Source organism: Mchenga conophoros, linkage group LG15, assembly GCF_057382185.1.
Source record: "Mchenga conophoros isolate Kocher_MC1m ecotype Shallow Benthic linkage group LG15, M_conophoros_male_GT1.1, whole genome shotgun sequence".
Lineage (NCBI taxonomy): Eukaryota > Metazoa > Chordata > Actinopteri > Cichliformes > Cichlidae > Mchenga > Mchenga conophoros.
Window position 1 is genome coordinate 7699765 of NC_140540.1, and position 13236 is coordinate 7713000.

General features: G+C 41.6%; 1 protein-coding gene across 1 annotated transcript; it reads right to left on the reverse strand.

Annotated features, from left to right (window-relative positions):
• Positions 1-5961: 5961 nt before the first annotated feature.
• Positions 5962-12435, reverse strand: LOC146557660 (alpha-N-acetylgalactosaminidase-like). The gene is made up of 9 exons (XM_085245997.1): positions 12247-12435; positions 11597-11753; positions 11181-11321; positions 10681-10892; positions 10494-10588; positions 10231-10392; positions 9655-9852; positions 9409-9549; positions 5962-6703 (listed from the first exon to the last, which is right to left on the reverse strand). The coding sequence occupies exons 2-9, from the start codon at positions 11749-11751 to the stop codon at positions 6500-6502; spliced, it is 1308 nt and encodes a 435-aa protein (XP_085102123.1). The 5' UTR covers positions 11752-11753; positions 12247-12435; the 3' UTR covers positions 5962-6499.
• Between the last annotated feature and the right edge of the window lie 801 nt (positions 12436-13236).

Genomic DNA, 13236 nt, shown 5'->3' on the forward strand with positions numbered 1-13236 from the left:
TGTGTGTGAGCACCCGTGTGTACACCTGTGAGCATGGACGCGCTTGTTTTTTTAAAAGGTTCCTTCATGTAATGATCTGCTAGAGGGTGTGGGGGGGCCACAGCCCTGTCCTCCAGGGCATGAAGCAGGTATGGAGGAGATCAAAACTCCAGACATCCAGAGGCCCCCAGAACACAAGAGACCAAGGAAGACTAACAGAGGGGCAGCTGCGCCACTGTCCCAGAAAGAGCTGAGGAGAGTCCCAGATGAGGGCTTACTCAGCAGCCGCGGAGCAGAAGCCAGGGGGAGTTGCAGTGACGTGCCCATGAGCTCCGCCGGCAGCCAGCCGTGCCTGAGTGACCGAGCCCCAGGCCGAGAGGCCGGGGGCACCCCACCTCCGAAGTGGCCCGAGCGAGCCCCAGGCCCCGATAAGCGGCCGCCAAGGAGTGAGCCGGTGTGTACCTGGACGCCCATCCCCGGACACAAAGAACCACCAACGCACCGATGTTTGAGGGAGTCCGCCACTGGCAGGGGAAGTGGTGGTAGGGGGAGATAGGCCTCCAAACCTTGGAGGGCCTGAGATGTCCCCAGAGAGGTGGCGCCTGACACCCAGCCTGACATATAGACACAGACATACAGGCACACACAGATACAAACATCCATTCCCACCCTCATGCTCTCATATGCACTTACTCCACACTCAACCAACATGGAGACAGACATAGAGAGACACTGTACACACAATCACACTCCCCAAGCGTACTCTACGAACCGGGTCTAGGGATTACTTTCTAAAAGAAAGTAATGATCAGTGTGTAATATATTATCATTCTACTTTTTTTTTTCTCCGGAAACTGAATATTTTTTAGTAATTTAAAAAAGAATCCAATCCGTTATTGATAAGAATAGCCATTGTGTTGTTGCATCTTATATTGCTTACAGAAGCAATCAAGCTTATTGGATATCTCAAATTATGAGTGATGAGCAACAACCTTCTTATGACCTCTTCAGGACACCCTTACTTGGAAAAGGGACAGTTTATAGCAGTGCTACTGTGTAAACAAATGACAGATTGTCAGGTCAGCAGGCAACAATTGGTCCTGGTAACAAGCAGCCCAACAAGCTAAAGGAGAGGGGATGACAATCACGAAGGCCAATCAGCTGAAGAATCCACCGGTATAAAAAAGAGAAAGTTTAAATGCTGACAGACACAAACAAAAATAGCACAGAAAATCATGCACATGGATATTCACAGTTCAGACTGAAGGTTAGAAGAGAAGCATTGTTGACCTATCACGTCTCTATTTTTATTCCACCGCCCCCGAGAAATGCACACCCGCACATGACTTCTTTTTGCCAACTAATCTGTTCAAAGTTTCTACAGCATCATGCTGCGTTTTATTACAGGGCTTTACTCGAAACCCCATTATCAGCAGCAGCTCAAATAGCATCATGTTACCTAACAAATTGTTGCTGTGTGAATGCTTATCAGATGTCACCTGGAAATCTGTCAGACCTCTTTTAATGTGACCCTATCTAAATACACACATGCAAACTCACAAGAATTCCACTTGATCTTTCCAGTCTCTTCCAGCCATTCTACTTGAAGCCGGTTTGGACTAAACCCAGCAGCTGGAAGACTGTGCTCAGCTCCAGCACACCAGCCAGCCAGACAGACTGAGTTTTATTCTGCTGCTCAGAAAGGCATCGGGATCTGAAACCTCACACAGTGTATAAACCGAGGGACTGCAATGACCACACACACCTTTATAAATGTAAATGTGATCCAGGATATACAGTAGATGATTTGTGTGTTCAGCAAAAGGATCAAGTGGGAGAAAATTAGAGGTTAAGTGTATGAATGTGAGTTCAAAGTCAAGAAGGAGAGATATAAAGTTAAAGGGAAAGAATGAGATCATGACTCTGTGTGTGTGTAAGAGAGAAGCAGAGTGAGCAGTATTGGCCACAGTCTGACTTTGACCTACACAGACTGCCAGTGAGAAAGCAGCTGACAGTCTGTCCAGTTGGCATGCGCGCAGTGCTTCGGCAACGTGCAGCCTGCCTCGTACACAGAAACTGTTACCGGGTGCGCCTGTTACTGAGTCAACAGCAGCCACTGGTGGACGAATCCAGACATTCATTCATAAAAAATTATGACTACATAGTCTCGTGATTACATCTAGAAATATGGAAATCTACACTGTGATGAGGCATAGATGAATCAGTTGTCTGCTTTATATCCATTTCAGACATAACACATGAAGCAATTATGCACATATGCACTTCCTGAAGATATTGGCTATAAATGTCTTGGAATACAACGGCACATATATGGAGTCTCCATACAGTCAGCAGGGCATCCTTTGCTATAAATGCCATAAAGGCAGAACAGGGCAGAACAATCTCCACCGGGAATCCAAACTCATGCTATTTTAATGGTTGACTACTTTCAGTCTAAAGGTGGAGGCAGAACAAAGTGTTTTTTTCTGGGGCCTGAACACTGTGCTATGCTTTATGAGGGACACAGAGACCAACACAACAATGTAATGTAAGCCATTGTGACCAGAGCTGGAGGTATCTGGTCTTTGAGTAATGCATGAGCAAGTAAAAGCAGGAGGAACAAGGACGTCAAAGCGGCACCAGAGGCAGGAGTGGGATTGCAACACATGTCTGTTAAGTAATACCTTTCAAGCTTTCCATGATTGCTTAAAATAAAACCTGGGTGTCCAGTCCAGGAAATTTCCACCGACAGGAAATGACGAATGAATGGTCACTGTAACCAAAAACTCTAAACATTAAAACTTGATGTGGACTAGAGCTCTCTCTGGGTTTGAAAAAGATGGTAAGGCAGCAAATTTGCAGACTTTTTTGGTTTCTGCAACAACAACAACAGCTTAATAATCTTTTAATACATTCAGCTGTTATAGTCAGTCAGCTTTAAGAGACTACCTCAACAGCAAATCAGAAAGAAAGCTAAAGACAAGAAAATATGTTTTCCCTCTGCCCCCTTTTTCCCTAATGTGAGTAAAGGATGAATAGTTGTTAGCTGTTTTATATGCACACAATGAAAATCAGACTTTATGGATGAAATTAAGGTTTCAGATCCATCATATTTTTCTAATTATTCACCTTCTTTTCATAACTCTATCACATTAATGCTGTTCCATTGTGACATTATTCTTTACATGTCTGACATGTCTGAAAAAAAAACAGGGGCATGTTTAATATTGTTTAAAATGGCCACAGGAGCCCAAAAAAAGGCATAACACCATGAGGAATAAAGAGGGAACACATAACAATGTGTAGCACCTTTTCTGAATTGGATCGGACGTCAGGAATCAGCCACCAGCCAAGCAGACTGGCAGCATGAGATGGGGTGATGATGTCATCAGGCTAATCTGAGATGCATGACAGCAGTGTTTCTGTCTGTGCACACAAATCGTACTCGCTGTCTCTGCTTCTCTAGAAAACTGCAGGTTTTTGTGTCAGCGCGCAGGCAGGAATGTGTTAGGTAACAGGGCAGACATAAAAGAGCCACAGCGTGATCACTTTCTTTTTCTGTAGCAGCACCTATTGCGTTTTGAGCATGTGGCCCCCTTTGAGACCATATATGTATTCTGACCTATATCCAAACTCCCATCTGCATGCCATTCGTACCGGCGCGGTCGTCAAATACCCCTTCATCTGTATTGGATTTTGGAGGCGCGAGGCAGAGAGTGTGACTAGCAGCGGGACGGAAATGAGCGTGATGGTGAGGGAGAGGGGGGGACCAAGAGAATTGAATCAGGGCTGTTGGTGTTGCGGGGGCACAAAGATGAGAGTGGTAACTGCGTCTCTGCAGCTGTGGCCTACGTGAGCATCGGCAGGAACGCTCTCCTCATCTCAGCCCCCTCCCTCACTCATTCCCTCGTTCTCTTTCTCTCTCTCTCTCTTTCTCTCATCTCTCCCATTCACCCCCTCCTCTGCTCATTTGCACTTTCAAATAGACTTTTGAGAGGCCCCCCCTTCTGCCTATGCCCAAATCCTTCTTGCTCTGTTCTCTCATTCTTTCTATCATCTAACTCCCCTTCTTTCACAGAAAAACTGCAGGGACCTGGACAGTGAGAGATGCCGTGCTCTGCCAGGCAAAGGATATCTGAGATGACTGAATGGGGAAGAACAGAAGACAATGATCCGCTTTCCCACACGGATGCAACAGCACAGACGTACACAAAGCTTGAATTGACCTAAAGGGGAGGTGTGTGTGTGTGTGTGTCACCGTCATTCATTTCAATCCACACGCAGCAGCGTGCATGCCAATGCCCACAGTCACGTGACTTCAGTATCTTGAATCGGTGGGCAAACACTGGCTTTAAGGCCAAGGTCAGAGGTGATACGTGCAAGATTGAGCTGAAAGAGCCAAGTGGGAGGAGGAGAGAAGGGAGGAGCAAAGATGAGGAGACAGAATGAATACAATGAAGGAATTAACGGATGATGTTCACTGGAAGAATCCAAGGACAAAATAAAGTATGAAATAAGTTAATACATTGTAGTACAAGTGTCCAAATTAGAGAAGGTGACGTCAGAGAGGAAAGCATAATCGAGAGAAAAAGGACAAAGCAGAATGGGCTGATTGTCCTTGCACTGTTAAGCAGGTGCACTTTTTGGCAGTGGCGAGAAGGCCGAGACAGACTGAAGAGCAGTGCTGACCTCTGCTGGCTGCATATAGGGTTGACTCTGAGTGTATGTTAGCTAAATTATGGGTTTTTCTTTGTATGTTCGGTGCCTTTGTCTGCCAACCAAATCTGTATGTTACATTTCTGTATATAGGTACCAAACTACAAGGGGGTCTTTGAGTGATCATTTATTCATTCAAAGTTAAAAAGACTTCACGTTGCTAACGATAGGCTATATTAGACCATGAGAAATGCAAAGGAGGAAGGCACAAATTTACACATTTAACTAGTTTTGACAGTTTTGTTACTAGTTAATATAGAAATGTATCTTTTCAAAGTTGGTTCACAGTAAAAAGGACATTTTCTCTTTGTCATTTAACAGTAAAGATGTAGTGATGTAATTACTTCACAAATACTTGGCATAGTCTTTTTGTATTTCTAAAATTTAAGCCCAAAGCATCGTGCTGGGAGCTTAATTCGACTTACTACAACTGTGTTTAATTTATAAAGTGTAAAAAATACTAAGACGTAACAATGAACTTGTATTTCTTTTACTTGAGACATTTCAGGGTTTAGATTTCTTTATACTGAAAGAAAGAGGAACAATTAAAATATTTTTTTGTTTTGCTTGTTTCTAAGTTAATGGGAAAATGGGTCAATTTTAACTCATTAATGCCCAGTGTATCATATTTAATACTTACAGTTTTTTATGAGGTTTTGAGATTTTAACATCTGTGGGATATTTTTCCCCACTGCAAAATGTTAATGAATTGCACAATAAAGTTAAGCTTCTTTTTTTTTTTTAAACGCAAGAGTTAGCAATAGGGAAAAATAAAAAGTCATACATGGAAAGTAAAATTTAATTATTTTTTTTTTAAACAAATATGTCAGTTGGTTCAATAAACTCTCCATTTTCAAAAAAAATGAATTTTCTGGCAATCACTTCATAGCTCAGGTTTTAAGGGGATATAAAATGATTTTAACAGCCCTGCTTTAGATAACAGTAGAGTGAAAGTGCATTCAATACCAAGAACTACTTGATGAAAGGGGTTTTTTTGTATTATAAAAATAAATAAATTTTATAGAAAACAGAACTGGAACTAAACTGACCTTAAGAGATGTCACTTTCTGACAAAGAACTGGGAAGTGAAAGCTAAAAGTGAAAAACATCTTGGTACCTTTGAAAAAGCTTGTAGGAGCTGGCTGGAACCCATATTACTCATATGGATGTATAGTGCAAAAATCAAAGCACTCTGCTGCATATGTTTGTATGTACTATGTAGTTGTAGTATGTAGCGTGTAATCACTGTAAGGAAACCTGAAGAACTGAAATACAGCGTTTTCATTTATTTAGAGAATTTGATGACAAATTGTTTACTTAGGTCACATAAAAACATATAAATCATTAATGAGTTTTTTCTAAAACTTGTTTCCACTTTTGTCTTTCTGAGCTGACAAAGACTGATCTCTATTTAAAAAACAAAATCTAAGACAAGTGAAGACCTCTCAGTCACAGTGCCGATCTGGGATCAGTGACTTTGCTTTGGCACATCTCAGATAAAATTTTAAAATCATCATCTCTCTTTACTGTTGAGCACAGAAACTCTTGTGGCCCAGTTACTTTCAAGTGAAGATCCAGCTGGAGATCGCATCAACAAGAGCACATTTGTGCCATATACAGATGTAAAGTGGATGACCCTGAGTTTCAAGCATGTTCTTACTTGGAAGAGGCAATTGTAAAACACAGTTCAGAGCTATGCGCCTGCACCTGTGCTTAGATAGAAACAAATCATTCGATCATCAAGACATTACTACTGAGGTAAAAGACAAAAACTTAAGGATTAGAAAGTGGGGTCTGTGAGTGGTCAGAGGAAAACCCGTGGAATGGCATTTTCCTCACGATCATCATAGACACGACCATGGAGCGTGCCCCCTTGATAGAACTGGCGGAGGTTGAATTTGGCAGGTGCAGAGACGTACCACATCACCACCCCTGTGGGGTTCACGGACACTACAAATTCAGTGGAGTCTTTGAGCGATGCGGTCTCATCTGTGAAGACGTTGAAAACCTACAAAGAAGACGAGAAACAGAAGTGAATTTCTCTAGCAAGTATAAAGACAGACATCTTGCTGATAGAACACTTTTGGTCTCAGTGGGAAACCTTTGGTCAGATGTAGCTAGATTCTCATCATGTGTTACTTAAAGATCTGTTCTAAGTCCATTGTTGTTCTCATTGTATATCCTACCACTAGGCCATATTAGTAGTCATTTTAAATCCATTTCCTATCATCTGTATGCAGATGATATTCAGCTGTACCTTTCTTTTAAACCTTATGAATTGGATAAACTATCCATTCTAATGGACTGTCTTAAGGAAATTAATGGTTGGATGGCAAACAATTTTCTGCAGCTTAATACAGACAAGATAGATTGTTTAATTCTGGCTCCAGAGAGCATTAAGCCTCAAATTAGACAATTATTGGGATGTTTCTCATTCACTGTAAAACCTCTGAATCTTTGACCCCCTCTGTGCTTTCTTCACTTAAGAAATATCACTAAACTCAGGACTGTTGTCTCTCAAGGTGAATTGGAGAAGCTTGATGTCTTCGTCTCCTCCCAATTAGCCTGTTGTAATGCCCTTTTTCCTTGTCTGTCAAAGGCTTCTATAAATCGCCGTTAAGCTGTCCAAAATGGTGTGATATTTTCTCATTGCTAAAGAGTCTGCACTGGCTTCCAGTTAATTTCAGATATCAATTTAAAATCTTGACTCGTACTGTCATGGCCTTACGAGGAGAGGCCCCCACTTATATTGTCAAGCTACTTCACGCTAATTCTCCAAACTGGATCCTTAGGTACACTGATAGTGGTCTACTGGGGATTCTACACCTGTCTGAAAACCATAGAGGATTATGCCTTCCAAACCTTAGCGCCAAAGCTATGGATCTCTCTCTCTTTCTCTCTCTGATACAGATACTAATATTTGGTCAAATATGATAGCTATATTTAAAAGTCCAATACTGTCAATATTTGTTTTCTTTGAGATTTCAAAACAAAGAAGTTGCAGAGTGCCCCCTGGTGGAAAAAAAAAAATTCAAAGACAGCAATCCTAACAGGGTTGAAGGGTGTTTCACCCCTCTCGTTTCCTAATTTTCATTCAGTAGCTATTATAATGCTGACACCAATAACTAATACCGGCCAACAATATTGCCCGCTAATAAATGGTTTCGACTCTTCTTCATATTGTACATTAATAATGTTCAGAAAGATTCTACTGAATTTGTAGAGTGGCAGGGAACAGATGTCCAACTGGTGTATTATGGCTGAATTCCAAATCTCTAGGTCAGAGGGAAAGGAACAGCCCAGGGACTATACACAATATACACAGATGAAAGCCATCTCCACATTACACACCTAATATCTTCTACAGACTAGAAACCCATGTGATGAAGCCTGGGGGACACAATTGTTGGGCTGTTGTTAAATCTTGTTAATGTTAATGCATATACACCATACTGTCAAACTTTTGTCAATGTGGTGTATGTAAAGGCCCAGCATTACTACATCTCCTTTACCTTTTAGTGTGACTGCATTTGCAGGATTTTTTTTATCGTGTTCAGCTTAAAGGGATTTTATATAAAACACACCCACAATGTTTTGTTGTTTTAGTCATTCAATTGATATCCTAAAAGACCTACAACACATATGTTTCCGTAAATCTGTCTCTCTTCCACAGCATGTCTTTATCCTGTTTTCCTTCTCTCACCCCAACCGGTCGCAGCAGATGGCCCCGCCCGTCCCTGAGCCTGGTTCTGCTGGAGTTTTCTTCCTGTTAAAAGGGAGTTTTCCTTCCCACTGTCGCCAAACTGCTGCTCATAGGGGGTCATATGATTGTTGGGTTTTTCTCTGTATCTATTATTGTGCGATCTACTGTACAATATAATGCGCCTTGAGGCGACTTTTGTTGTGATTTGGCGCTATATAAATAAAATTGAATTGAATTGAATACCAACACCAGTTAAGCTCGCACAACTGCCCTGACCTGCTGCAGCAGTTTCAGCACTAGCATGAGTGACTATGCAAATTTTCTGTGCTTGCTTAGTGCGAAATAAGAACTGGAGCCAGCAGTTGTATCACATCCAGCTTGCCATCCTGACAGCTCCCTTTTGGTGTTCTCTTCCAGTATGACTCATTGAACCAGTGCCTGAGTTCCAGTGCTCCAACCATAATAACGACACCTGCTTTAAACAAGAAGCATGACTGTCACCCAGGGCAGCTCTGATTTAATGTCAGCCTGCCCCCGTGATCTGGCCTTGTGTATGACGAGCTGGACTTGCAGTTGATACTTTGTTGTTGTGTAACTTGTTTTTTTGGTTGTCGTTTGAGACACTCGCCACACCCTGGAGACTGGGTCAGGTGTTAGCTTCCACATTTCACACCACCCCAACTGATCACAGATTAGGAGTTGATCTACTTGGATGATTTTGGTAGGTTAGTGCACATGATTTAATTTTATTCACGTAATCCTAATAAAAGACTGAGTCATGTACCGTGCTATAATGCTATAATATTTGAATAGATTTCAATCTTTTGTTTGTTTGTTTCTTGAAATTTTTTCCCCCGTTTGTTTTCTGTAGTGCTGTTTTACGTTGGTAACCTCAAACTTCAAAAACAGGGAAGTCTGAGTTAACCTTGCTTGCCAAAATTACCCCTCTCACCCCGAGTGAACCAGGTCGAAACACGATACACATCCCTCCTAAGTCTATAAACACATACCTTGTAGCTGCCTGCAGTGTAGTTGAGTTTGCTGAGGGAAGTTGTGTAGCGATAGGGCATGTCTGTACGACGGCTGAAGAACAATAAAGCGCTGGCATTTTTTGACAGGGGGCGCCAGAATACTTCAATGCCACTTTTCTCCTGGGAGAAAGAAAAAATGTGAACAATGAAACAAAAAAACATTGCACAAAAGTCCACAAAAAGAGTCATTTAAAAAAGAAATGTATCTACTAAATTGTGCTTCACCTTCACAATGCGTCTTCCCTGGATACCCAGGGCATCCTGGTTGATGCTGATGGCCATTTTGTTCCGCAGGATGCTCTGGGCACCGCTGGAGATGGTACGGAGGTCATTAGACATGAAAAGAGGAGCCGCCATGATCGCCCAGAGAGCCATCTGAGAACGAGACTGTTCCATGCTGAGGCCAAAGTCGCCAATAATCAGCTGTGAAGATTAAAAATTTTCACACCAAAGAATTAAATTGGAGGCTGTAGTCTGTAGTACATGTAATCTATCTTTCAGTATGGAGGTGTAGCTGAATGATTTGTGCACAACAAATATATATGTAGAGCACTGAAGAGGCTTAAACAAATCGTAGAGTAAGCAGAGACAGATTCTGTGGTTTGTTTTAAACAACTTCTGAAAACCCGTTTTTGTAGATGAGCTTTTGGTTTGAAATGAATCTCTGATCATATGTTAAATTTTGTGTTTGTTCATGTGTCTGTAAGTTTAAACATGTATTTGTGGCTTTTCTATTGCTTATGCTATTCCCTAAAGCACTTCACATTTGGGGAAGATATTACAAATTTCAATTGAACAAACCATATCAGGGTCGTTCCACCTTCCAGGACCTGCTGCAGATGTCAGGGCGTCCTGATTTTCAAAGAACCAGTCAACAATGTTCAGTACACTGTCCCAAGAGTCCTGGATGTCACCATAGTTACGCCACAGGTTGCAGATCTCACCCAGCTGGGTGTAATTTACCTAAAAACACGCATCAGTTTCATATAGTGAAGAAGCAAATACTAAGTATTAGAACAGGATTCGAACAAAACATCAAAAAGTATTTTGGATTTTAATCGTACCTTAGGTGGCAGCCCACCCTGGTAGGCAGGCCAGCTGCAGGAATAGCCAATGGGACGCCCTGTAGCATTTAAAGCCTTTGACATGAGAGGGTAACCTGTTCAAAACAGTGAACAGGAGATCTCAAATGAGGTCCAATCAGCAATATCTTATTATCCACACAGAAAAGGTTCAGTCTTGTGTTTTTACCCAGCTCTTGCTCCGTGGCATTAGAGTAACAGCCGTCATATTTAAACATATCCACCTCCCAGTCTGCAAATGTTTGAGCATCTAATTCGATCTTGTCCAGCGGGGTGCCAGGGTAGCCCCCACATGTGAATTTGCCCATGTCCCCATAGATGCCCAGCTTTAGGCCTCTGTTATGCAAGTAGTGTGCCAGCTTTTTGATTCCTCCTGGAAACCTGAAAGAGTAATATCAAACACACACATTTTAAAAAAGCCTTCAGCTTTCATTTTGTAACCACAGCATGATTTTTTTTTAATCCTGTAACCCAATTTCCTTTTGCACTTTCCAGGGAAGTGAAAATTCATATTTGTGCTGACACTAAAACATACCTACTATCAATCTCCTGAGTACTGTGTTTTGCTTTTCACATGATTGTATGACTGTCACACTACTTCACTGGCTGTAGGCCAATAACAGATATATGTTTACAATGGTCTTTGTGCTCACGCAGCAAATACTGCACCTCTTAGGATCAGGCTGCAGCCGTCCCTGATCGTCTCTTTGTTTGGAAGACCAGCAGTCATCTATGTTCACGTAGACGTAGCCAAGTTCCTTCCAGCCATCCTCTGCAAGTCTGTCTGCCATGTCCATGAACAGATTTTCACTGGAAGAAGGACAAAGATGTTTCATAATTGTCTCAATCGCATTCCTATTTACACTGATACTGCATTTGAAGATAAGAGTGTAAAGAGTGTAAAGAGCACTACCATATCTATTAGATATTCTGTTCAAACCGACTGCTTCTACTGGCTTTTGTTATATCCTGTTATTATATCGCTATAAAACTGAGACTAGACCATTATAGTTATAATACCTAAATACCTTTTAAGTTTTCAATACAATCAAGCCTGGTGGTACACATTCAAAATTTTGGCTTACCTGATGCAGTTCTTTGGGTCGTTTTCACAGTCAATATCACATCGGTATCGTTCCCATGCCAACCACCCCATGGGAGGGGTCTTCATCAGTCCATTGTCAAGGGCCAAAGTGGTCCCAGTGAGCGCAAAGGCAAAAAAGAGAACTGCAACATGCATTTCTGCAAATACAAAATTACAAGCTGAATCAGATGTTAGTGCAGTGTGTCAAAGATGAGCCAGAAGAGTACGTCCAGAAGACTAAAGGGCAAATACAGGTTCATGATTGCAGCACCTGACGAAAAATCACCTGACATGGGTGTGAACGCAAAACAACCTGCTCGATGACTTACCAGTGAAATAGACTGATTGTGTCAGATGACCAAATAAAAATCACATGCTTATATAAACGATGTTCTGCTAAATAAAAGTTAGAATATAAAAGCTGTTCGCAACATGATCGTCATTTGGTTCTTGTAAATACGCAACACTCGATCTCAAGCGAGTTTTTTGTATTATAAACACCAACTTGACGGTAGCTTATTACGTATAACTAATCTGGCATAGACAACAATTATTCTAGCAATTTAAAACGCAGGGAATCTAATACACGTTTAAATGATTTAAACGAAGGGATTTGCTGAATAAATGTATGAAATGAAAAGCTGAACTCACTGAAGTCCGATCACGGCTCTTGGAAACTGAAAGCTAGAAAGAGCAAATAAGACCAAGAGCTCAGCCTCCTGCAGTCCGATTCTGTGCTCTTGTCTCTGGTCTCTCCCTCACTTCTTTAAATAAATACTGTGATAAAAGAAAATCCGCTCGGTCCTACTGTGGGGGAATATACAAAAAAGTACACATGACAAGGAAGTGGGGGCCACGTGACAAAGGAACCCTATCAGCTGACCACAAACCAGGAAGCGAGACAAAAAGCGCCGGGGAGACCGTTGATTACAGTGGTTCCCAAACTTTTTTTGCTAGGCCCCCCTTTGTTTTACAAGGAAAATGTTGCCCCCCCCCCCCGCGCACGCACGCACGCACGCACAAACACATCCTCCAACCACACACACCTGTATTTTGCTCCATTGCGGTTTATTTCACACCTCAAACATTTAGTAAACAATTAGGCAAATACAAGTAATCTGCAATAAATTACAGGTAGTAAGAAAGTAAACTACTAACTCTTTTATGCTACGTCCACACCTACGTGTTTCGAATCACCGAAAACGGAGATTTTATAAAAGTCCTTTTTGCGTTTACATGTGGAAGAGGAATACAGAGTTCGTCACGCAATGTCAAAGGTATGTGCCTTTTTTCACGTCAGACTGTGCGCCACCTTATTGTTTACATGAGATGAATTGCAGAATGGCAGATAGAGACAAAATACTGTTAATCTGACTATCTTCAGTTTTTACACGCTTACATACACACGCAGTTACTGTCCCTCCATTTATAAAGGCAGAGGCATCACGGTGTGATTTTTTTACGTGTAGTTGTTTTTTTCTGTGTAAAAATATTCAACATTGCTGTCAATACATTTTTCAAAAAAATGCCTCTCTGTGCAAAATGGGTTTAAAACATAAACAGCTGTGGGATACTGTTTGTCTTGATTTGAACCGAGGGAACAAATCGTAGCAGGATCAGCCTGATATTATTTGTATCCCA